General features: G+C 42.6%; 1 protein-coding gene across 1 annotated transcript in view; it reads left to right on the forward strand.

Annotated features, from left to right (window-relative positions):
* Positions 1 to 23,271, forward strand: part of CACNA2D4 (calcium voltage-gated channel auxiliary subunit alpha2delta 4) — a 204,852-nt gene that overhangs the window by 40,292 nt on the left and 141,289 nt on the right. The window contains exons 12-19 of the mRNA XM_084809309.1: positions 1,913 to 1,991; positions 3,271 to 3,404; positions 5,459 to 5,476; positions 7,393 to 7,470; positions 12,429 to 12,509; positions 15,678 to 15,752; positions 18,504 to 18,590; positions 20,289 to 20,360. Coding sequence (XP_084665435.1) covers positions 1,913 to 1,991; positions 3,271 to 3,404; positions 5,459 to 5,476; positions 7,393 to 7,470; positions 12,429 to 12,509; positions 15,678 to 15,752; positions 18,504 to 18,590; positions 20,289 to 20,360 — 624 coding nt within the window. The remainder of the gene's footprint in view (positions 1 to 1,912; positions 1,992 to 3,270; positions 3,405 to 5,458; positions 5,477 to 7,392; positions 7,471 to 12,428; positions 12,510 to 15,677; positions 15,753 to 18,503; positions 18,591 to 20,288; positions 20,361 to 23,271) is intronic.

Here is a 23,271-nt window from a genome sequence, read left to right on the forward strand (position 1 = left end):
TGGGTAAACCGTATTAGCATTAATGGGGAGAACAAAGGAAAGATTAAAGAGAGAAGGGATTGAAATGTAAATATTATGTATTCCAAGGCAAAGAGAATAGAAGAAGAATTTTCCTTACAGATTCATTGTGATTCTGGAGTTCATTTTGTGGACTGGAAAACCAGAATTACAGGGACTGCTCCTTATGGATTATGGGTCACTAAGTATCCTTGACCTCAAAGCACACTCTGTTGAGGGTACAGAAAGGTGATGATGTGGGACCAAGGGCTGGTGATGCCCTAATGTTCTGAGTACAAAATTATGAAAGTGGAGCTGGAGGGGGAAGAAAGACTAGGGGAGCTAGAAGTGAGGATTATGTGGGGAAAGCTAACAATGGGAGATGAACTCTTTGGACATAGTAGCACAAACAGAACTTTTACTAGAAAGAAATCCTTTTTCAAACCTTGGGAAACTGAGCATTTTCCTCCTATGATAAAAAGAGGGGTGAGGGAGTATCTAGGGTATTTGTATGACCTAAGCTTTCTTGACATGGGTGCCTAGTGCAAAGGTGTGTGAGGTGCAAGAGGGACTTCGTGTGGATACCCTGGATGGGGACCCTTAAACTTAACAGATGCTTTTTGCATGGAGTTTTCTCACTTTAGGGCTCTGGATGGCCAATTAAAAGGGATGTGCCTGAGATGGTGTGGTTATGATAGGAGCTAGGCAAACAGTGAGGCATTCATATATCTGGAGGCCCTATATCTGTTGCAGAAAAGCAGGAACCCCATCTATTGTGTGTACCAATAGAGGACAGGCCATACACATCTCCTTTATTGCCCTGCACATCCAAACATTTACTTGACACACCTTTCCTGGGCAAGGCGGACGTTTCTAGAGTCAAAGTGCTAGGGATATACTAAAAATAGCCACAAGGCTGTGGTCCTTGGTAAAAACAACAACAACAACAATGTGCTGGATACAGGGAGAACATGCCTCTCAAGCATCGCACCTGCCAATGATACAGACTAACACTAATGTTTCAAGGAGATTTCAGTTTAAATACCAATTCTGTGGTCCCACAGTGGTGGGATTACTGCTGAAAATAGCTTTGTATGGCTGGGGCTCGAAATATTAACCGTTCATTTAGCTTCCCACTTAGATCATCTGAATTGCACCAGCACTATATTTCCATAGGGGCCGGCAGAGATGGCCTGCCCTTGAGTGCTTACTGTGCAATCTGACCAACCTGCAACCTGCAATAGCTTTGACTATTGGGCGGTATAGAAATGCAATAAATAAATGGATGGATGGATTAGATGGTAGAGAGATGGGTAGAGAGAGCCACTTCAGACATGGTGTGCGGCGCGCCAACTATTTTTCAGTGGCAACTGTGCTGATTTGTCCCTATCACTCAGCTGACGATGCACATAACTCCTCTGCTCATAGTAACTACTTTTCCTATCCCTGTTTGTGATGAGCACGTACCCAGTGTATTAGCCACAGGCAGATTCTGCAGTGCTGCAAAACCCTGCACAATCCACACAAGGATGGTGTGCAGAACTGCAGGTACTGATTTTGACAAATCTGCTGGATGACTCTTTGCCACAGATAGGAAGTTCAGGAACAAGAAGGACAAGCAGAGCAGTCGTGCAACATCTCCTTCCTGAATGGGAAGGGTGCAAATAGCACAGGGAGTGAGGTGACCCCTTAATGTATTGAGAAGACTTCCTATTGGCCTTTCCATATGATGATGAAAATCCAGAGAAAAAGTTAGTGATAAGGAATTTCTAAGTCAGTCCAGGATAGTGCTTAATATCTTGTTCCCATATTGGGAGTGGCATTGCCTTACAGGGAGAAATAGCCATGTTGTAGAAGGATAATGTGTTTACGGTTTTTAACGTTTAATTCCATTGTCTGCATTCTTGTTTCACAGGTCCGGGTTTTTACCTATCTTATTGGGAGGGAGGTCAGCTTTGCAAGTAATGTGAAATGGATAGCATGCAACAACAAAGGTAAAGAACAATCCTTTTTCTTCATCCATTGCTGCAAGTCATTTAACATAAGCAAGCTGCAATCATCTGTTCTTGGACTGTGGGCTTTGCAATCTGCAAACCTAATTCGAGCCTGAAAAGCTCCAAAGAAATGGCAGGAAATGGAATGGATTCCTAGGTCTGCCTTCTGTGCTACACAAGGGCCTTAGGACAGTGGGAACATTGGGGAGAATACAACTGTGGGAGTGAATTAGCAGAGTTTTGTGTCTTGAGGGAGCAAAAGAAGCAAGAGCTGGAGGAAAGAGTTTTGACTGGGATTTGTTTTTCCTTAAGTCCGTTTTCAAACGTTTCGTATTTGAGAAACACTGTGAAGCATGGGGTAAAGGATGGTGGAAGTAAATACACGAAAAGGAAATAATTTAGGAATGTGTCCAGATCTGCAGCTTCTCGTACAATTAAATGAGGGGTGGATGCACTCGACCAATGTATTCTTAAACTTTATCTCCCCTTTCAATGCCAATTGGCATTCCCAGGGTGGCTTACAAAAGGATAAAAATACTGGTATCACAGAAAAAATAAAATGATACGATTCCAATCAATACCATTGATTACTGTGGAGCCGAGGTATGCCTAACATACCCTAGCACTTTCCCTCGTGTGAACTAGCGAAAGGTAGTTGTGCCCCAGTCCCACTGGAAACGAGACTTAAGTTTGCGATTACATTCTTAAGTCCCATTGATTTCAATCAAGCATTGCTAACTTTCTCTGTTTTGCATCCCTTTCACACGCTCCCTTTTGGTATAGTAAAAAACATTGCAGCCTTATTTTATCTAGCCAATTTTGCATAGAAAATATTTCTTATGAATTTGCTTCTGCTGATATGCACAATGTCTGGGTGTCTGTTAGTTCTCAAGTCTTTCATTAATGTGGTAGATACCAGTTGTCACCACATGGGAATACATTCATTCTATCTCATGAAATTGGGTAAAAGGTAGGAATGCCACTAAAACCTGGCTGTGACTTCGGGATTCCACCCTGATGGATTCCCAAGGAAATTGAAACCTGGGCTTATCAGAATCTATTCAAAGTTTTCTGGAATGTACCCCAAGGCTATGCTAGGCCTCAGCACATTCACAGAGGATTTTGCCATGTTTATATTAAATGAAGCCTGCTTTTGAGCCTTGAACAACCATTCCAGAATCCAGTGCACTTTGGAATGCATCAGAGCCAGAAAGCTAATTCAACAGTGTTAACTCCCTCTTTGTTTTTTTTGGTGGGGTGGTGGTGCTATTTCTTTAAGGCTACTATACACAGATATCCACTTTGGCTGACGTCCAGGAGAATGTAATGGAATACTTGCATGTACTCAGTCGACCAATGGTTATTAGCCATGATCATGACATCATATGGACTGAAGCCTACATGGACAGTGCGGTAAGGATTGTGAGATAAGCTTCCAGCAGGCAAACTTTAAGGTGGGTGAGGGGTGTTTTCTGAAATATGCATATAGTATGGAAGTGGGTAACAGCAGCAGCTGGTTAGTGCTGACGTTGCCTTCTAAAACAGTATCTACAGATTTATCACACTTGGTTTTTTGTGACATTCTTGAGGTTCCACCATGATCCAGGGACTTAGAGCAAATCGCATAGCATGACTTAAGTAGTATATCTGTCTTCTGTTAACTTTGCAGAGACACTTTATAAAGGATTACCCACAGGACAAGAGATTAGCTTTAGCCCAGGAAATGGGTCACTGAGCATCCAGCCTGGGGGGGCTACAGCAGTGCAGTCCGTTATCTGTTACTCGGGGAGAACTGGCATACATTAAGGTGTCAAGTAGTGTCCTTAATTACCTAGGCCAGGATCCAAGGAAAGTATACACCCATATAGCCAGAGAGTTGCTTTTTGTTTCACTGTAGCAGTTTCTGCTACTGAAAAGACAAGCTGCTTTCAAAATTGAACAGTGATTTGTCTCTTTGCCAGTGGGACACCTGTGACAAAAGGTAGTGTTGCCACTGAAATTTAGCCTAAAGTGAAATTCAGTGTGAATTTAGAGCTTTCTCCTCAGGCTAAACATCAGAGGAATTTTGAGTGAAGCCGAAAGTATTTTTTATAGAACTAGATAAATTTATTCATCTCTAGAAAAAAGCAAAGCTCCTCTTGCATGGCAGTTCCTGCACATGCATATCCCTTCTTTATACCATGGCATTATTTAGATGGCAAGCCAGAGGATCAACTGGCTGAAGCATATGAATGTCAACATGGTTAAGGCATTTTTATCACAGTCGCTGTGTGGTGAAGCCAGATCTTCTAAGAGCCCACTGTAGATGAAGTGATCGGTACCTTCGTCATAAGTATGTCTCTACTAATCCAAAGAGTGTGTTATATCACTTTAATGTGAAACTAACTCATCCACCAGTGCCAGCCCCCTCCTTGGTGGCCGGCACTACACAAAACAGTGTGGTTGTTGTTAAGCCAGTTAGTGCTTGATACTGCCTCTTTCCCCAACAAAGTTACAGGGGCCAGTGTTACTGCAGCAGTGCTACATTGTTGGAGATTAAGAACCAAACTAGAGGTGACATCAAATGTGTCCTTGCAGTTAATGTGCATGTTTTTTTAAAAATGCAAATAGCAGCTGCTGGGGGTGGAGTGGGGTGGGGATAATTACCAGGATTAGAGCAGGTGGGAAGGGGGGACCACAGGAGGGGTTTCCTCCCCTCCTGTGGTCATGACCAAAACCATTCCTCTGAAGCCAGTGGAGGGCTTCCAATGCAAAGGGTAGCTTCAAACAAGCATTTTTGTCAAGACTGCAGCAGAGTTGAGGAAATCAAAGGGTTAGATTTCCACTTCCCTCCTGCTACGATCCCAATAAATGTCACCCCTTCTACCCCTGCAGCAGCTATTTTCATTTTTAAAAAAATGCATGCTAAATGCAAATACACCTTTAACATCACATGTAGCTTGGCCCTGAAATGGCACCTAGATCCAGCTGCCTGGCCCTGGTTGGAGCTTTGAGTGATTCTGCTTTGAATGCTGCTGCCATTGCCCACAATTGCCAGGTAAGCCCACCAGTGGAGGAGAGGGCCTACCAGAGGGCATTTTGCCCAGGGCTCCCTCAGACCTGGAGTTGGCCCTGCAAAAGTGTGCATCCATTTCCTAATCTAGAGAGTAGACTTAAGATTTTCAGGGCTTTAAGTTCTAGTAGATGTCTTTTTTTGCTAAACTTGCTGTGTACTGGAAGTTATGAACTGTGCAACTTGCTGTTTGTTTTATCAGTCTTGGCTCTGTACTTTTTGAGATCTTAAAAGCAACTATGCAATGGTTTTGCTCACTGGTGATCAGCTTGTTCCTACTACATGTCTTGCTTGCATTTGTCTTTGTTTGTTGCTACATGTTTCATTAGTGTGTGTGTATTCATTCATTCATCCATCCATCCATCCGTCTGTTCATTAATGTGTACATTCATTTGTCATCCACGTCTCTCACTAGCTGCCACAATCTGAGGAGGTAACAACCTGCCCTGTGTTGTGTGACGACAAACTATTTCTCTTGTGTCAGTCTGTATGTTCTGTACTAGTTTACCTAGATATAGCTAAATCATACATCCAGGGTGGGAAGGATCTGGAAGAACAGTGCATGGGAAGGAAATATATACCTCTGGATGTATTTGAGAAGTTGTGCTGTACCACTGTATCGTGGCGTGGTAGTAAAAAGCATGGCCCCTGAGCTGGAAGTCCCTGGTTCCATGTCTCTGCTCAGTTATGGACTTATTGGATGGCCTTAGGCTGCAGTCTTAAGCCCACTTACATGTAAGCAAGTCCCACTGAAATCAATGGAGCTTTCTCCTGAATACATATGTATAGGATTGTGCTGTTGTTTAAGCCACTGTCTCTCAGCTCTCCTATCTATACGGATACTGATTCACCTTAAAGTAATTGTAAGGATTACAGAAATCATGTATGTAATGTGCTATGAGCACTTAGAAAAGGCTCAGGTTCTCAAGTGGTAGTAGTAGTAGTATTAATTGTTTGAGAGAATGTACAGGAAGTCGCTTAGCTATACCGCAACTTAATCAATAAGATGCGTACCATGTTGGGATGTGTGAATCTGTCAAGTTTGATTTCACTCATTTTCCCAAAGTGAAGTTAGTTTTGTCCCATTTCTGCATCACTTGGCAATTTTTTTAAAAGAAAAAAATCCACATGAAAATGCATACGTATTTCCATGTGCATTTCTCAAGATGTATGCATTTTTGCAGGTGATTTCCCCTAAGATAAAGCATTCATGCATTCAATTCTCTGTAACATGTTTGCTCCTTTTGTGTGTATATATGTGAACTTTGAGCACGAACTTAGGAAAAGTACAGATATCAACATTTATCTACTTTCTTGTTCATGCATGGCTTTGGTTTTGTGATTTTGGTAAATTCGCATAAAAATGCAGACTGAATGAATTTCTCCCCCCCCATTCCTAGTGCTATGTGTACCATGTAAGAATGTGCACCATGCATTGCATCACGATAATCATGCATTTTTATGCTATGCTTATTCCTGATGCATCATATTAACTATATGTACTTAGCTATCTGATACAAATTTCCAGCACCGGTTTATCAGGTTGCTGTTCAGAATGACTGGCTTCCAGGATCCCTAAGAATAGGTGATGACCCTTCTTGACTTTGCCAAAGAAGAGCTCATTTACCTGGCCAAAGGGGTTGCTTCTTCTCTCAGAATATATGGATACCTCTCTCTCTCTCTCTCTCTCTCTGTCACACACACACACACACACACACACACGTACGTAGATATATTACAGATAGTGCTGTCTGTCTGTAATTTGTGATGCCTGTGTTCATTTCATGCAACCTCTCATCACCTGTTCCAACGTTCTGATTATCCAGATACACTCTCCTATGTAGTCAGTTTTTTTCTTGTGCGATCATGATGTCTGTTTATGTGAATTTCTGGTATTCTAATATTGTAGATTTCCCATGTTCATGTAAATGAGGCAAAACATGGCTTGAATTTGCCCTTTATGTTCTACATTTTCTATGTATCCCCATGGCGTTACTTGTATACGTTTATGTACGTTTGGTATATATTACGCATGTCCCATGCTTTGGCTATGTCTGTGCATCTGGCTATGCCATGTTAACTTGAACATGCATAGATGTGGCACTTGTAAAGCTTCCTTTCTCTTTAAATTCCTCTGTCTTGAATTCTTCATGCCATCTTTGACGAAGCACTTCTCAGCTTCATCACCTTCACCCAAATGAGCCATCTTTCTAGTGTCCTCTTGACTAGATTTTTTTTGAAGTGTGCTTTTTGATATGATTTCCTGCTATTTACTTTCAGTGGTTGGTGCCACTTGTGCTATTGCTGCTGTTCTACTTGCTAATGCACTGTTCTTTTTCTACCTGATAGCTCTTTGCCTCTCAAGCTCAAAGCCTCTTGCTCATGACGACGGTGGCTATGCCAGTCTTCAGCAAGAAGAACGAAACGGTGAGGATGATGTTTTCAAGCAGCTTCTAGACTTCACTTATTTATTTATTTATTTATTGCATTTATACCCCGCCTTTCTCCCTCTCGCAAGGAACTCAAGGCGGCTTACATTCTCCTCCTCCTCACCGTTGTATCCTCACAACAACAACCCTGTGAGGTAGGTTGGGCTGAGAGTCTGTGACTGGCCCAAAGTCACAGACCGGTGACTTTCAGTCACTGAAAGTGAGCTTCCATGGCCAAGTGGGGACTAGAACCCGGATCTCCCGGCTCCCAGTCCGTCACTCTCACCACTACACTACACTGGCTCTCCACTTAGAGCAAGAGCAGATAAAAGGATAATATTATGGTTTGCAAAATGGGAGGCATATAAAGGCTTGTTGTTGTTGTTGTTGTTCAGTCGTTCAGTCGTGTCCGACTCTTCGTGACCCCATGGACCATAGCACGCCAGGCCTTCCTGTCCTGCGCTCTCTCCCGGACCGTGCTCAAGTTCATATTCATTGCATCCGTGATGCTATCTAGCCATCTCATCCTCTGCCGTCCCCTTCTCCTTTTGCCTTCAGTCTTTCCCAGCATCAGGGTCTTTTCCAGGGAGTTTTCTCTTCGCATTAGGTGGCCAAAATATTGGAGCTTCAGCTTCATTATCTGTCCTTCCAATGAGCACTCAGGGTTGATTTCTTTTAGGATGGACTGATTTGACCTCCTTGCAGTCCAGGGGACTCGTAAGAGTCTTCTCCAGCACCACAGTTCGAAAGCATCAATTCTTCGGCGCTCAGCCTTCCTTATAGTCCAGCTCTCACAGCCATACATTACTACTGGGAAAACCATAGCTTTGATTAGACGGACCTTTGTCAGTAAGGTGATGTCTCTGTTTCTTACTATGCTGTCTAGGTTGGCCATAGCTTTCCTCCCAAGGAGCAAGCGTCTTTTAATTTCATGGCTACAGTCACCGTCTGCGGTGATCTTGGAGCCCAAGAAAGTAAAATCTGTCACTGCTTCCATTTCTTCCCCTTCTATATGCCAGGAAGTGATGGGGCCAGATGCCATGATCTTAGTTTTTTTAATGTTGAGTTTCAAACCAGCTTTTAAACTCTCCTCTTTCACCCTCAACAAGAGGCTCTTTAGATCCTCTTTGCTTTCTGCCATTAGGGTGGTATCGTCTGCATATCGGAGGTTGTTGATAATTCTCCCAGCAATCTTAATTCCGACCTCTGATTCATCCGACCCGGCATTTCTCATGATGTACTCTGCATATAAGTTAAATAAGCAGGGTGACAATATGCAGCCTTGTCGTACTCCTTTCCCAATTTTGAACCAATCGGTTGTTCCATGTCTGGTTCTTACTGTTGCTTCTTGACCCTCGTACAGGTTTCTCAGGAGACAGGTAAGGTGGTCTGGTACTCCCATCACTTTAAGAATTTGCCACAGTTTGTTGTGATCCACACAATCAAAGGCTTTAGCGTAGTCAATGAAGCAGAAATAGACGTTTTTCTGGAATTCTCTTGCTTTCTCAATGATGCAGCGAATGTTGGCGATTTGATCTCTAGTTCCTCTGCCTCTTCGAAACCCCGCTTGTACTTCCGGTAGTTCTCGGTTCGCATACTGCTGAAGCCTAGCTTGTAGGATTTTGAGCATCACCTTGCTGGCATGTGAACTGAGCGCAATTGTGCGGTAGTTTGAACACTCTTTGGCGTTGCCCTTCTTTGGAATTGGAATGTAAACTGACCTTTTCCAGTCTTGTGGCCAGTGTTGAGTGTTCCAGATTTGTTGGCATATTGAATGCAGCACTTTAACAGCATCATCTTTTAGGATTTTAAATAGCTCGGCTGGAATACTGTCATCTCCGCTAGCTTTGTTGTTACTAATGCTTCCTAAGGCCCACTTGACTTCACTCTCTAGGATGTCCGGCTCAAGTTCAGTGACCGCACTATCATGGCTATCAGGGACATTAAGATCTTTCCTGTATAGTTCTTCTGTGTATTCTTGCCACCTCTTCTTAATCTCATCTGCTTCTGTTAGGTCCCTGCCTTCTTTGTCCTTTATCATGCCCGTCTTTGCACAAAACGTTCCCTTGAGATCTCCAATTTTCTTGAAGAAATCTCTAGTCTTTCCCATTCTGTTGTTTTCCTCGATTTCTTTGCATTGTTCATTTAAGAAGGCCTTCTTGTCTCTCCTTGCTATTCTCTGGAACTCTGCATTCAGTTGGGTATATCTTCCCCTTTCTCCCTTGCTTTTCGCTTCCCTTCTTTCGTGAGCTACTTGTAAAGCCTCCTCAGACAGCCACTTGGCTTTCTTGCATTTCTTTTTCTTTGGGATGGATTTCGTTGCTGCCTCCTGAACAATGTTACAGACCTCCGTCCATAGTTCCTCAGGCACTCTGTCTATCAGGTCTAATCCCTGAAATCTATTCCTCACCTCCACTGTATATTCATCAGGGATATGATTTAGGTCATACCTGAACGGTTTAGTGGTTTTCCCGACGTTCTTCAATTTCAGCCGAAATTTTGCAAGAAGCAGCTCATGATCTGAGCCACAGTCAGCTCCAGGTCTTGTTTTTACTGACTGTATGGAGCTTCTCCATCTTTGGCTGCAAAGGACATAATCAATCTGATTTCGATATTGACCATCTGGTGACGTCCATGTGTAGAGTCGCCTCTTGTGCTGTTGGAAAAGAGTGTTTGCTATGATCAGCGTGTTCTCTTGGCAAAACTCTATTAGCTTTTGTCCTGCTTCATTTTGTACACCAAGGCCATGCCTGCCTGTTATCCCGGTGATTTCTTGACTTCCTACTTTAGCATTCCAATCCCCTATGATGAAGAGGACATCTTTTTTTGGTGTTAGTTCTAGAAAGTGTTGTAGGTCTTCATAGAACCGATCAACCTCAGCTTCTTCGGCCTCAGTGGTTGGGGCATAGACTTGAATTACTGTGATGTTGAATGGTTTGCCTTGGATTCGTACTGAGATCATTCTATCATTTTTAAGATTGTACCCCAGTACGGCTTTTCCCACCCTTTTGTTGACTATGAGTGCTACTCCATTTCTTCTAAGGGATTCTTGCCCACAATAGTAGATATGATGGTCACCTGAATTAAATTCGCCCATGCCTGTCCATTTTAGTTCGCTGATTCCCAAGATGTCGATGTTCAATCTTGCCATCTCATGTTTGACCACCTCCAGCTTACCTTGATTCATTGATCTGACATTCCAGGTTCTTAAACAATATTGTTCTTTACAGCATCGGATTTTCTTTTCACCACCAGACACATCCACAGCTGAGTGTCCTTTCGGGTTTGGCCCAGCCGCTTCACTCTTTCTGGCGCTACTTGGAAATACCCTCTGCTCTTCCCCAGTAGCATATTGGACACCTTCTGACCTGAGGGGCTCATCTTCCGGCGTCATATCTTTTAGCCTTGTGATACGTTCCATGGGGTTTTCTTGGCAAGAATACTGGAGTGGGTTGCCATTTCCTTCTCCAGTGGACCACATTTTGTCAGAACTCTCCGCCATGACCTGTCCGTCTTGGGTGGCCCTGCACGGCATAGCTTATGGCTTCACTGAGTTACGCAAGCCCCTTCGCCACAACAAGGCAGTGATCCATGAAGGGGATGGAAAGGCTAGGTAATCTTTAATGGCTCTCTTAGGCATTACTGCATTTCTTAAATGGATGTTCTGTCTCTGCATGTTCTGCTGCTACTTCTCTGTGCTGCTGATTTAAGAAGCCCATCCTTGACAGCATTTTAAAAGTTTTGGAGGCTTTATGCTAAGCTGTCCTTTGGGATGTCCTGTATTCCTCTCCAGGAACACTGGTGATGTACCATAACTCAGTGGCATGGCACATACCTTGAATTATTAAGTTCCATTTCTAGTTTCCCAGGGGTTGATTCTCACTGACATTTTATACACGCAGGTGAATATCCAAGTATAAAGCACAAGTTGCTCAGGAAGTGTAAGTATGCACCTTCCTGAAATTTGGCATATGTCCCATTTAGATGCTTACTCAAAATGCTTTCCAGGCTACCACTTCTGGATATTTAAGGGGGCACAGACTAAATTTTACATGTACATGTGCCCTGCACACTTAAAGTGAGGAACCTTAGTAGAGAATAGAAAGTGAGAATTTCCCCAGAGATCTAGCAAATCTCTGACTGATACCCTAGGGGACTCCTGCTAGTCAGGGTGGGTGGTACTATATTCAAAGTGATGACCTTTTCCTCACCCTTACAGAAGAAGACTTCATTAGACTGCAATCTAATGCACACTTACCTGGGAATAAGACCCACTGCACGTAATGAGGCTTGATTCTGAGAAAGAAGCATAGGAATTGTGCTGTCAGTAAGCTAAATGTGTGTCTCCTTGGAAGCTCTAATATAGTTACCAGAAGATACGTGCCATGTGGTGGTTGCTACCAAGGCTTTAAAAAGGGGATTCATAAAGGACAGATCTGTCAGAGGCTATTGGCCCTCACAGCTAAAAGTGAAAGCACCATGTTCAGAGGCAGTATTCCTCTGATTACGGAGGATAAACCACGGAATGGTTGTTGCCCTTTTCATGAATTTTCCTGGGATATCTGACTGGCCAACGTTTGCCCCTTGATCTAACATATAAGGCAGGGAAGGGCAACCTCTATCCCTCAGCCTAATTTCACATGTCCTTTGGCCTAATGTTATGGGTTTTTCCCCATTCCAGAAGGTTGAACTCCCTCTCCTAAGGCTTAGTTGCTGGCAGTAAGAGCTTTAAGCTACAATATGCTGGCATTTCTTTGTACTTTGGCCACACACTTTTTGCTTTTGGCTCTACCCTCTTTTGCCTTCACCCTTGCCCACCCCAGGAATGCAGCTCCCAAGAGTTTCTCTGAAACTGAGTTCAGCCCTCAGGCTGAAAGAGGTTAAACACCTTTGCTTTAATCCACAGAGCATGGGATAGTATGTTGCCATTTTTCACTTCTCTCTATTATTTTGCAGAGATCTCATGGTATTCTCCTGGGTGTGGTAGGCTCAGATGTTCCTCTGAGAGAACTCCTTAAATTGGCTCCACGATACAAGGTAAGAACACCGTCACATGAAGGTTTTATCTTGCTGTTGAGATTGCTTACTCATGGAAATTTGCAGGTCCTTTTCATGACGTCATCTACCTCCAAGGCACATCCAGAGGTATTTCCTGGTTATTCCCTGTTAAATCGATCCGGAAATAATGAAGTATTAAAATACGTTAGATTTTTGTGCTATTAAAACAGCTACTAGATGGCGCTGTTTCATTGAGTTCTGTGGAAAATTAAAAACTTCCCCTCTCAGCAATAACATGGTCACCATCTGGGAGCCTGATGTAAATGTGGAAAGGCTCCACAATGGTAGGACTGCGGATTTTTTCTTTAATGTAAAGGTAGCCTAAGAATCAAGATTATGCAATCCAACTGTTAAGAATTTTGGCAGTCTCAAAGGAAAGCTCCATTATAATGACAAAACCACCCTACAGAGTGCTGCCTCTGTTTGTACAGTGCACTGCTGCACGATGTGGAGATGTCAATGAATTTGTTTGCGTTGTACCCTACCTCTCTATCAAGAAAAATAGCACTCAAGGCAGAATTTAGAAAGATTAGGCCAGCATTCACCAACTGAGGCACCTGCGGAGATATGCCATGGTTCTTCTGAGGCTCTTTGCTCCTCCGTTCCCATGACCATTGGGCTGCCTGCATACGTGGAGCCAAATATGTGGTTGGTGTTTGGGGCTCAGCTCCAACCTCTGCCTTGTACTTGGTTTGTGGTGTTAGGCAACTCACTTGTTTCCATCTAGTCCAGCATTTTGTCTGTAGCAGTGCCCAGCCAATTTCCTTTGGGAAGGTTAAAAGCCGGAGGGCATGAAGATAACAGCATCCCACACTATGGTGAGATGTATTGTATTTTGTGAGTGGCCGTGCACCCCCCAGCAACTATTTTATGATGATCCACAGCTGACGTGGCAGCCATTTCATGTTGCTACTCATGACAATACCCTTTCTCAAAATTTGAAATGTGCCCACAGGCCCCAAAATGTTGGGGGATCCCTGGATTAGGCAAAGTTATGGGAGTGAGCTCTATCAACAATTATTGGCTATTAGAGCTAAGCGGAAACTCTCTGTACCACCACAATATAACTCTGAACACAAGGACAAACAACCAGAGTTGGGCATCCCCTCCATGCCATGTTTGAGTTTCCCAGAGGTGTCAGGCCAACTGACCTTTGTTGGAAACCTGATGGGCCTTCATCTGACATAACAAGGCAGTTCTTACATTCTTCTGTTAAGCTTCCTGAAAACAAATTGAGGAGAAGGAGCCACTCAATGGCTGAGGTGATGCTATAGGAAATACAGGCACTTACCAGGTTAAGTCCTTTTAATTACAATGAAGATCAAAGTAATGATCTTCCTCCCCCCCCCTTCATCATATAGAAAGCCCACAAACATCAGAGGAAAATCAGTTCTGCCTCTCAATGAGGGGTGTTTTGTTAGGCTCAGTCTGAGTACACACAAATTCCTGTGCAAGTCAAGTAGAAAATACATTGCATCCCCAGAAATTCATTCATCATGAGCATGTGAGTGTGTACCTGTTACTTGATACTTCACCTTATTTTTCCTATGGACAACAAGAACATTAAGGTATTTGGTGACTGAAACAAGAAATGATTGTACTTGTTAGGTGGAGTTTTGTGCTTTCAATTCCATTTATGGTTCCCTGAGGCAGACCATAGTTCAGGACATGCTTTGCATACAGAAGCACCCAGATTCAATCCCTGGCACCTCTGATTTAAAAAAAAAAAAAAAGCAGGGGGAGAATCATGTAGCAGATGATGGGAAAGACATCTACCTTAGACTGTAGAGTGCCAATGCCAGTCAGACTAGACAACAGTGGGCTAGATTAACAAATAATCATATTTATAGGCAGGTTCCTATGTCCTAAAGTCTGTTTGCCTGTTCAAATGTTGATTGGTTCCGTTGTAGTGGTATTCCTTCCACAGAACGTTTCAGTTAAAAGTCCTTGGATGTTGTTATGCATGACTATTTCACTTGTGACCATGCTGCGTGATGGACTTCGTGGTTTTACAGAGCTGATGTAGTCTAGTGGCTAAGAGACAGAGCTACAAATCAGGAAGTCCCTAGTTCAGATCTCACCTCAGCCATGAACTGGGAAGAACAAGAATAAAGGCAGAAAATGTTGCCTTGAATAATACCGGTTCCATATGGACAACCGTGCATTGTACCTGTACTAGATCTGAGCATGGTTTTTATTTTGGGAAACTTTTGTAATCCACTTGAGAGCCCCCCTTGGAACAATAAAGAAGGATATAAATATTCTAAATAAATAAATTCATGTCCTTAGGCAAACCATTCTCTTTCAGCTTCTGTTCACCATCTGCAATATGAAGGTTAATAATACTTACTTTACATAATTATTGTAAGGATTCATGTGGAGTTCTTTGAATACTTGAAAGCGCTGTACAAATGTTAGTTAAGAAGTTTTTAAGGCTGTATAAATAGCTAGCTATTTGTCACACCTGTCTGTTTCACCTGCAAGGATGGTTTGATGCAATAGTTTTAAAATATCGCAACAGCATGGATGGCTTGGCTTTTCTCATGTGTGTTTTGCATGCAAGCATGAAGAGTTTGGGGGACATGTTGCTGAGACATTGTTAAAGCTAAGCATGCCTTAGACTGCTCAATGTTTGGATGAGAGCGCGCCTGAGAGCCCCATATAAGCTGTTGTGAGTTTCCCAAAGGAGGAGCAAGATAATAAATAGAATATGTTCTTTGACAAGAAAGGAATAATATATCACAAAGATACAGAAGGTTTGATACAAACAGTTTAAAACATTGCAAATATATGGGTGTTTTTATCCAAAGAGTTTAAATGTTGTGAGAAATCGTAAAGTCTGGTCACATACACAGATTAGTTGAAAGCATTCCAGATTCTGGAATAGCCATAAAAAAAGTCTGCACCAGGATTCAGAAGTGATGGGACTACAATATTGTACTCAAATTCCATGTATTGAAAAAAATATTGGCAGCAACTCTAACTGAAGCCTAGCGCTGGTATCTGAATTCTGTAAATAGCAATGGTGACACAGGTGCTAGCCAATAGGTGTATAGTTTTGTGGAATGGATTCTGTCATCTTTCCTTTTGTACAGAGACTTATGTAAGGGAAATAAACCTAATTATTCTAATACCTTGTATTTAAAGCTGGGTGTCCATGGATATGCCTTTCTAAACACTAACAACGGCTACATTCTATCTCACCCGGACCTCCGGCCATTGGTAAGTGACCCAGAGACATTGAGTGTCCTTGTTCTTTCACCAGATTCTCTGGCATCCTTGTGCATTGTGTGCCCTTATAAAGCCAACAACTCAAACATCTACAGAGCAATCATATGTTCTGGGGGCAGGAATCTTCAAGGGAGCCAATGCTGCATGCAGAGCCCTGTTGGCCCACCATAGCCAGAATGGGAGGTGGGGGTGAGTTCCTCCCATTTTCCTCCCAACAGTTCTTGTTTTAAAATTTCCCTCCCATTTAATCTAATGGGAGTGAAAATAACTAAGCCAAATCTAGGCTGGCATAGGCAAGGGCCCCAATCTAGGGGCCTGTCAGGGGAGCGAGAGGGCTTTGGATTCAGTAGTCCCAAGGCCACCTCAAGAACACCCTGTTTCAGGATGTATTGCTCATGGAATCACTGCTGGTGATACTCCTATGCCCACTGAGCTTTCCACAGGTGTACCAGCCAGGGGCCTCTGGGGCAGATATGCTGCCCTGCTGATGGAGCCCCTCCCTGCCAGCGGAAAGCACTTCTGCCCTTCATAACTCCTCTTAGCTGCCTAGCTGAGGGGGTTAGGCTTGCTCTGCCCATCAAGTTGTCTTCAAGGGAACTATACAAGTGTAATGTTGTCCGTGTACCCACATAAATCTGTTAGTTGGTTGAATATTGCATTTCCTCCAATGCAGAGCTGGGTGATTTTGTCCAATTGTCTTGCTATATTTATTTATTACATTTCTATACCACCCTATAGCTGAAGCTGTCTGGGTGGTTTACAATTAAAACCATAAAATACAACATAAGTTCATAGAATCATGGAATCATAGAATAGTAGGATAGGAAGGGGCCTATAAGATCATAGAATCCAACCCCCTGCTTAATGCAGGAATCCAAGTCAAAGCATCCCTGACAGATGGCTGTCCAGCTTCATCTTGAATGCCTCCAATGTGGGAGAGCCCACCACCTCCCTAGGTAATTGGTTCACTTGTCATATTGTTCTAACAGTCAAGAAGTTTTTCTTGATGTTCAGCTGGAATCTGGCTTCCTGTAACTTGAGCCCATGATTCCATATCCTGCACTCTGGGATGATCGAGAAGAGAGCCTGGCCTTCCTCTCTGTGACAGCCTTTCAAGTACTTGGAGAGAGCTATCATATCTCCCCTGAGTCTTCTCTTCTCAAGGCTAAACATGCCCAGTTCTTTCAGTCTCTCCTCATAGAGCTTTGTTTCCAGTCCCCTGATCATCTTCGTTGCCCTCCTCTGAACCCTCTCCAGTTTGTCTGCATCCTTCTTAAAGTGTGGTGCCCAGAACTGGACGCAGTACTCCAGATGAGGTCTAACCAGTGCTGAGTAGAAGGGAACTAGTACTTCATGGGATATAGAAGCTATACTTCTATTAATGCAGCCCAAAATAGCATTGGCCTTTTTTGCACCCACATCTCTTTGTTGGCTCATATTCAGCTTGTGATCTACCACAATTCCAAGATCCTTCTCTCTTGTAGTATTGTTGAGCCAAGTATCCCCCATCTTGTAACTGTGCATTTGGTTTCTTTTTCCTAGATGCAGAACTTGGCATTTATCCCTATTAAATTTCATTCTGTTGTTTTCAGCCCAGTGCTTCAGCCTATCAAGATCACTTTGAATTTTGTTTCTCTCTTCTAGGGTATTAGCTATCCCGCCCAATTTTGTGTCATCTGCAAATTTGATCAGCATTCCCTGCACCACCTCCTCCTCCAGATCATTAATACAAATGTTGATGAGCGCTGGGCCCAGGACTGAGCCCTGCGGTACCCTACTTGTCACCTCTCCCCAGTTTGAGAAGATATCATTGATAAGCTCTAAAAAAGTTTAAAACCACAGTATAAAATAGAAGTAAAATCCAAAATAAAACCTAGCAGCAATACAAAGATTTAAAATGCAGTAACAGATTTAAAACAGAAACTGAAAGACTAAAATGCCTGGAAAATAAGGTCTTCACTTGATGCCAAAAAGAGTGCAACATAGGTGCCAGGCTAGCTTCTGTCATATTTGTGTACTATTCCTGCAGAAATACACAACCAAGAGACAAAATCTAAAGATCCATGACTGGTTTTTTTATTGATATGTTTGTTTTTAATTTTCTTGTGGTTTTATATTCCTGTGTTAAGTTTGATTTTATCACAGAAAGGCAGGATATAATGTCCAAATAGAAATGATAAGTAAATGCCAGACTGGTAGAAATACTGGTGTGATTGCAGTGCTAAAATCTGTAGGTGATCCTAAATACACCATCCCTGATTTTGGGATCTCTGTGCCACAACTATCACTGCCTACTGCCTCCATTCAAATAAAAACAGCTGCACAACAACACATACATGGGTTGGGGAGAAAGTCTTAATGTCATGGACACTAGCTCTTGGATACCTATGACACACAGCCCCATCCCACACTGCATTCATAATTACAGTGGCTCTGATAACTTGGAGGCAAACTGCGGCTCTGAGTTGTGTGGTTGAGTGTGTCGTGATGATTTGCTCCACAAGGAATGAGCTAGATGGGAGAACCCTGTCTGGATCCTTCATACCACATGAGTGATGACTGCACATTCCTTGTGCAAAATAATCATGCTTGGAAAGTCTTGAGACTCGAAACTTTGTGCCCAAATATTGTCTAGCCAGCTAGTAGAAATGAATAACACTCATATTTTAGAGAGAGAATGTACCTTTCTGGCTTGTTAAGCAGCAAAGGCAGGTATGTTTCTGTTCCTCTTCTAAACTCCAGTATAAAGAAGGGAAGAAGCTGAAGCCCAAACCGAACTATAACAGTGTTGACCTTTCTGAGGTGGAATGGGAAGACACGGATGAAACTGTAAGTGCCTAAACTGGGATATCAGAGCACATCCCCCCCCCAGGTCAAAGTTCGTAATAGGTCACAGGAATACTACCCAATGCCTACTGAAAGAGGAGATTCTGTCAGAAGAAAACCAAAGGCTGGCCCAAGCCCAAGTGGGCTGCCACTGTGGTAACACAACAGAAAAGGCCCTGCTTCTTCTTCTGACCACCAGGCTAACCTCTGAAGGTGGTGCCATACAGAGCAGGACATCCTTAGACCTGAAATTATGACATGGTACATTTTGGTGTACATGCTGCTGTGAATAAGAAGGCCTCGAATTATTTATTTTAATTACTACTTTGAATTGAGCCAAGAAGCATACTATGATAAGGAGATATAGTTCATTTTCATGCAAAATATTATAGGTTCAATCCCTGGCACCTCCACAACAAAAACTTCAGGTAACAGGGTGGGTGGGGGTGGGAGATATATCCATGACCTTGGAGTGCCACTGCCATTCAGAATTGAAAGTCCTGGGCTACATAGACCAATGGTCTTGGGGTATATGGCAACTTCATGTCTTAACAAAGATGGTCTTTAAAAAAATGTAGCCCATCTCTCCAAAGTCTGTGTCTCCTTTCCACATTTTAAATCAATGAGTTGTTCATGATTGTAATGAGGTCCTATTATAATGATGTATTGGCATGCTTTTTTGTTGTTGTATTGCTGTTTTGTTAGCCGCTTTGGGCACTTTTTGTGGAAAAGCGGCATATAAATTAGATGATGATGGTGATGATGATGATGACATCATAGTTGGGCAAACTGCAGCCCATGGGCCACATGCAGTCCTCAGAGCTTCAATTTGGCCCATGCAGGTGGCCAAGCTGCTGCTGCTGAATCTCCCCCTTCCACCAAATTTTACCTCTGCCAAATTCTCCTGCAAATTGTGCTCCACCAAGCCTGTCGTTGAGTTGTTTGGTAAGCTGGGGGGAGTGCAATTCTCTGGGGAAGGACAGTATGTAAGAATGAACCATCCTGCATGCTGCCCTCGCCATGTAAATTGTACTTCCCTTGGTGTGATTGTGATAGGAGGATTGTGCACATGGAGAGTCATCCCTGCACACTGCACTCCCCATTGAAATTGTGCTTTCCCAGTCCACCGAACAGCTGTTCAGTCGGCTGGGGGAGTGTGATTTACAGCGGGAGGGCAGTGCGCATTGAGGGTTAACCTCGTGTGTGTGTGTGTGTGTGTGTGTGAGAGAGAGAGAGAGAGAGAGAGAGAGAATGGGGGAATACTGGCCCTGGCTCCTCATCCCAGACCCCACACACCACAGCTCTGGCCACAGCCAGCAGCATGTGGCCCTCGAGGCAAAACATTTGCCCACCCCTGCCTTACATGTTCAGCGCAGCAAACATGGATGCAGACTTGGCAAACACACCTGCTGTTTAAAATATGAATCAGCCCTGATGGATACAGATCCTATGCTTGATCTAAATAATTGGATATTTTAATGTGAAAATGGCCTCCCTGGATGAATGAAATCAATTAAATTCTCTCTGCCCAGCCCACTGTACATTATGTTTAGCTGAAGAGGTACCTATGGAATGGGGAGGAAAAATGCGCCAGCAATACCTATGTCATAGTCTGCTATCAGTTGCAGGCTACCTCACAGGCACAGCAGGTGGCCATGATCCTAGCTAGAGACACTAATGCAAACCTGTTCTCTTCTGCAGCTGCGAACAGCAATGATCAATGGAGAAACAGGTTACCTCTCAATGGATGTGAAGGTGCCTGTGGATAAAGGGGTGAGTATTTATATGTTTGCTTGTTTTTATACCCTGCCTTTGCATCAAGTCAGTTTGTACAAAATAAAAGCATATTCATATACAATAAGAAAAAATAGCAATAAATGATACCAATTCAGAACAAGTAAATATTTAAAAAACCCACATGTTTAAACTATTTAAAAAATCCCTAAACGCCTACCGAAAATGAATCTAAAAGCCGCAGTATGGTAATTTTTTTTATCAACCAAAATTTTGCAGAGTTGTGAGCTAGATTTTGAGCTCTCTGAACGTCCAGAATTATGCAGACATAATTGGATTAGCCCCACTAGGTGCAAAACAGGTTGCAGTAACTGGGCTACTGGGAGAAAGAAGCAATAATGGCTGTTCCCCCATTTTTGAAAATATAAAATCTAGTGGTTATTTTTATATTTGAAAATATAAAATCTAGTGGTTACCTGGTTCATGACTCCAGGTCCCTTAGGAGGCAGAGAACAGAAGTAAAGAAAAACATAGGTAGTATTATCTAGTGGTTCGATGGCATGTAATGTAAACATGAAAATCTCTTCTAAAGTTTTGCAGGCTGTGGCAGGTCTTTGGGTTTGTATTCCTGGACCTCAGGGTAGAATAGGATAGGTGAATCTTGCCCCATTGTATGGGTCGAACTAGATGACCTTTAAGGGTACTTCCAGCTTTACAGTATTTTTTACTAGAAAGCTTGCTTTGTGCTTTAGAGAGTCTCTTTTAAAAAAATATTTGGGATTCTTCAGACGATGCTACCACCCATTTTCCTGTAAAATTGAAACATTTCTTATACATTTGTACTGCAGTAGTTTAGAGTTATTTGTCATGAGACTCCCCAAGCACAATACAGTGTTTCATTTCTAATTGCCATATGACATTTGTAGGTACCTAATTAGCTCTCCTGCACCTATCATCATGTTTACGTCTCTTTCTCCCATTATTGCTCCTTGGGGTTTTCTGTCTCATTATGAACTGTGTTGGGGATGATTTTTCACCAGCTTGCATGTTTTCCAAGGGCAAACTTGTTTCTTCTTTTCTGACCATCTTAGCTGGAGACAGTTTTTTAAGAAGGTTTAACAGTTTGATGAGAGAAACTGCTTCTCATGGCGTGTACACACACAAACCTCTGTGTGCTTTTTGTGTGTGTGTCCCACTGCCCCCTCTGGTTAAAGAGATTTTGCAGGTTTTTGAAACAATATAGAAACCTGCAAAACCTGTTTAATCAGAAGTGAAGATTGGATAAGTGTATCTACTGCATACAGCAACCCTCTTCTAATGTGCCCTCAACTCTTTTGAAAGAACAATTGTCTGTCTTCAGCCTTACCAGCCTTTCTTAGCCTCTATGCATTGTCCTTCTCCTGAGTAACATATGCAGTTCTTTCCAATTCTGGATCCGCCATGGATTTAATTAGCTAACTATATATATTTTTTCTCTCTCAGATCACACTGAAAACTATTTTAAATGTTAGCAAAGGAGGGTCCCATGGGAGATCCTTATAATGCCCTACTTGTACTCCCTCTCCCCTCAACTCACACACACACACACACACACACACACTTCAGACTTTGTTTGCTCTTACTTTGTGCATGCAGACCCTCAGTCAACTTTTAAGTTACACAAAAGCTAACTTAACTTTTAGCCTGTATTAATTAAATATTGGGGCTGAGGTTTTCAGAAGAGGGATCAAATCCTCTGTGTAAATCCATCTAGATTATATAGACTGTATTGCTTCAACAGTTAAGATCAGTACTCAGACAAAATCAACAGAGAGAAAAGAAAAGGACAGAGTAGGGAAAAGTAATTCTAACCTGGTGCCCACCTGATGTCTTGGACTGTTAGATTAGGGAAGGCTGTTGTATCTCATACCAAGAGTTCTTTTTATATATATAATTTAACAAACGGACCTGACTTTGCAGGAGTTGGGAAGAGCCCTTAGTTTGATGCAACAAAGCCTTATGTATCTGTCAGAGTTGGAGACATTGTGCCTGCCCCCTCTGAGTGAAGCCACTGGCACCCCTAGACATGGCCTGTGTCCTTGTGTACCTCAGTAGCCCCCCGAGGGAAGTGTCTGTGCCTTCCATTCCGGGGGGGGGGGCTTCCCCATAGCAGGGGAAAGGAGCAGGCCTATAATTCTGTTCCTCAGCCTACTAATCTCCCCAGACATCAAACTGTGTGGACTGTCTGCAAAGCTGAAAATGTTACTGCAGGCTTCAATCATGTGGAGATATTTAAATGAATTAGAATATCCAAATTACAGTGGATGCAACTCAAGCATCCACATGGCGAGGGGTGGGGAGCAGGTGATTCAAATGCTCCCTTCCTTCATGGATTTGGGCACTAAATGGTGAATTTGGTTTTGGTGGAGATGGGTGTACAACATAAAAAAGGATTATAACTTGAAGTGGAGAAAGTTACCTGTGTACTGTATTTATATTACTTCTCATCCAATTTCAGTTTTTGTTTACTAATTGATATTAATTTTATAGTGTTTTTTGTATGGTTAAAATTTGCTTGCTCCAGAGATGAATCATCATGCCAAGTGTGGTCGATCAAACTTGAATTGAATGGTATTGAAGCTGTAAATATCTAAAAATTTTGATTGGCCACCATTTTGTTTCAAGATGGCAGACACAATTTTGTATGGTTAAAATCTGCTTGCTGCAGTGCTGAATCATGATGCAAAGTTTGGCTGAAATTGATCAAAAGGTATTGAAGTAGTAAATCTGTAAAAATTTTGATTGGCCACCACTTTGTTTCAAGATGGCAGATGAAATTTTCACTATGCCTAAAACTATCCCAGATAGAGGTAGAACAAATCCTAGAAGTTTCATAACAATCAGATGTACGATTTTGAGTTGATTGAGGACATACAAACAAACACTTCCATTTATATATATTGAGAGAAGA

Source organism: Heloderma suspectum, chromosome 7, assembly GCF_057233095.1.
Source record: "Heloderma suspectum isolate Gila_16-S chromosome 7, 16-S_ref, whole genome shotgun sequence".
Taxonomy (NCBI): Eukaryota; Metazoa; Chordata; class Lepidosauria; order Squamata; family Helodermatidae; genus Heloderma; species Heloderma suspectum.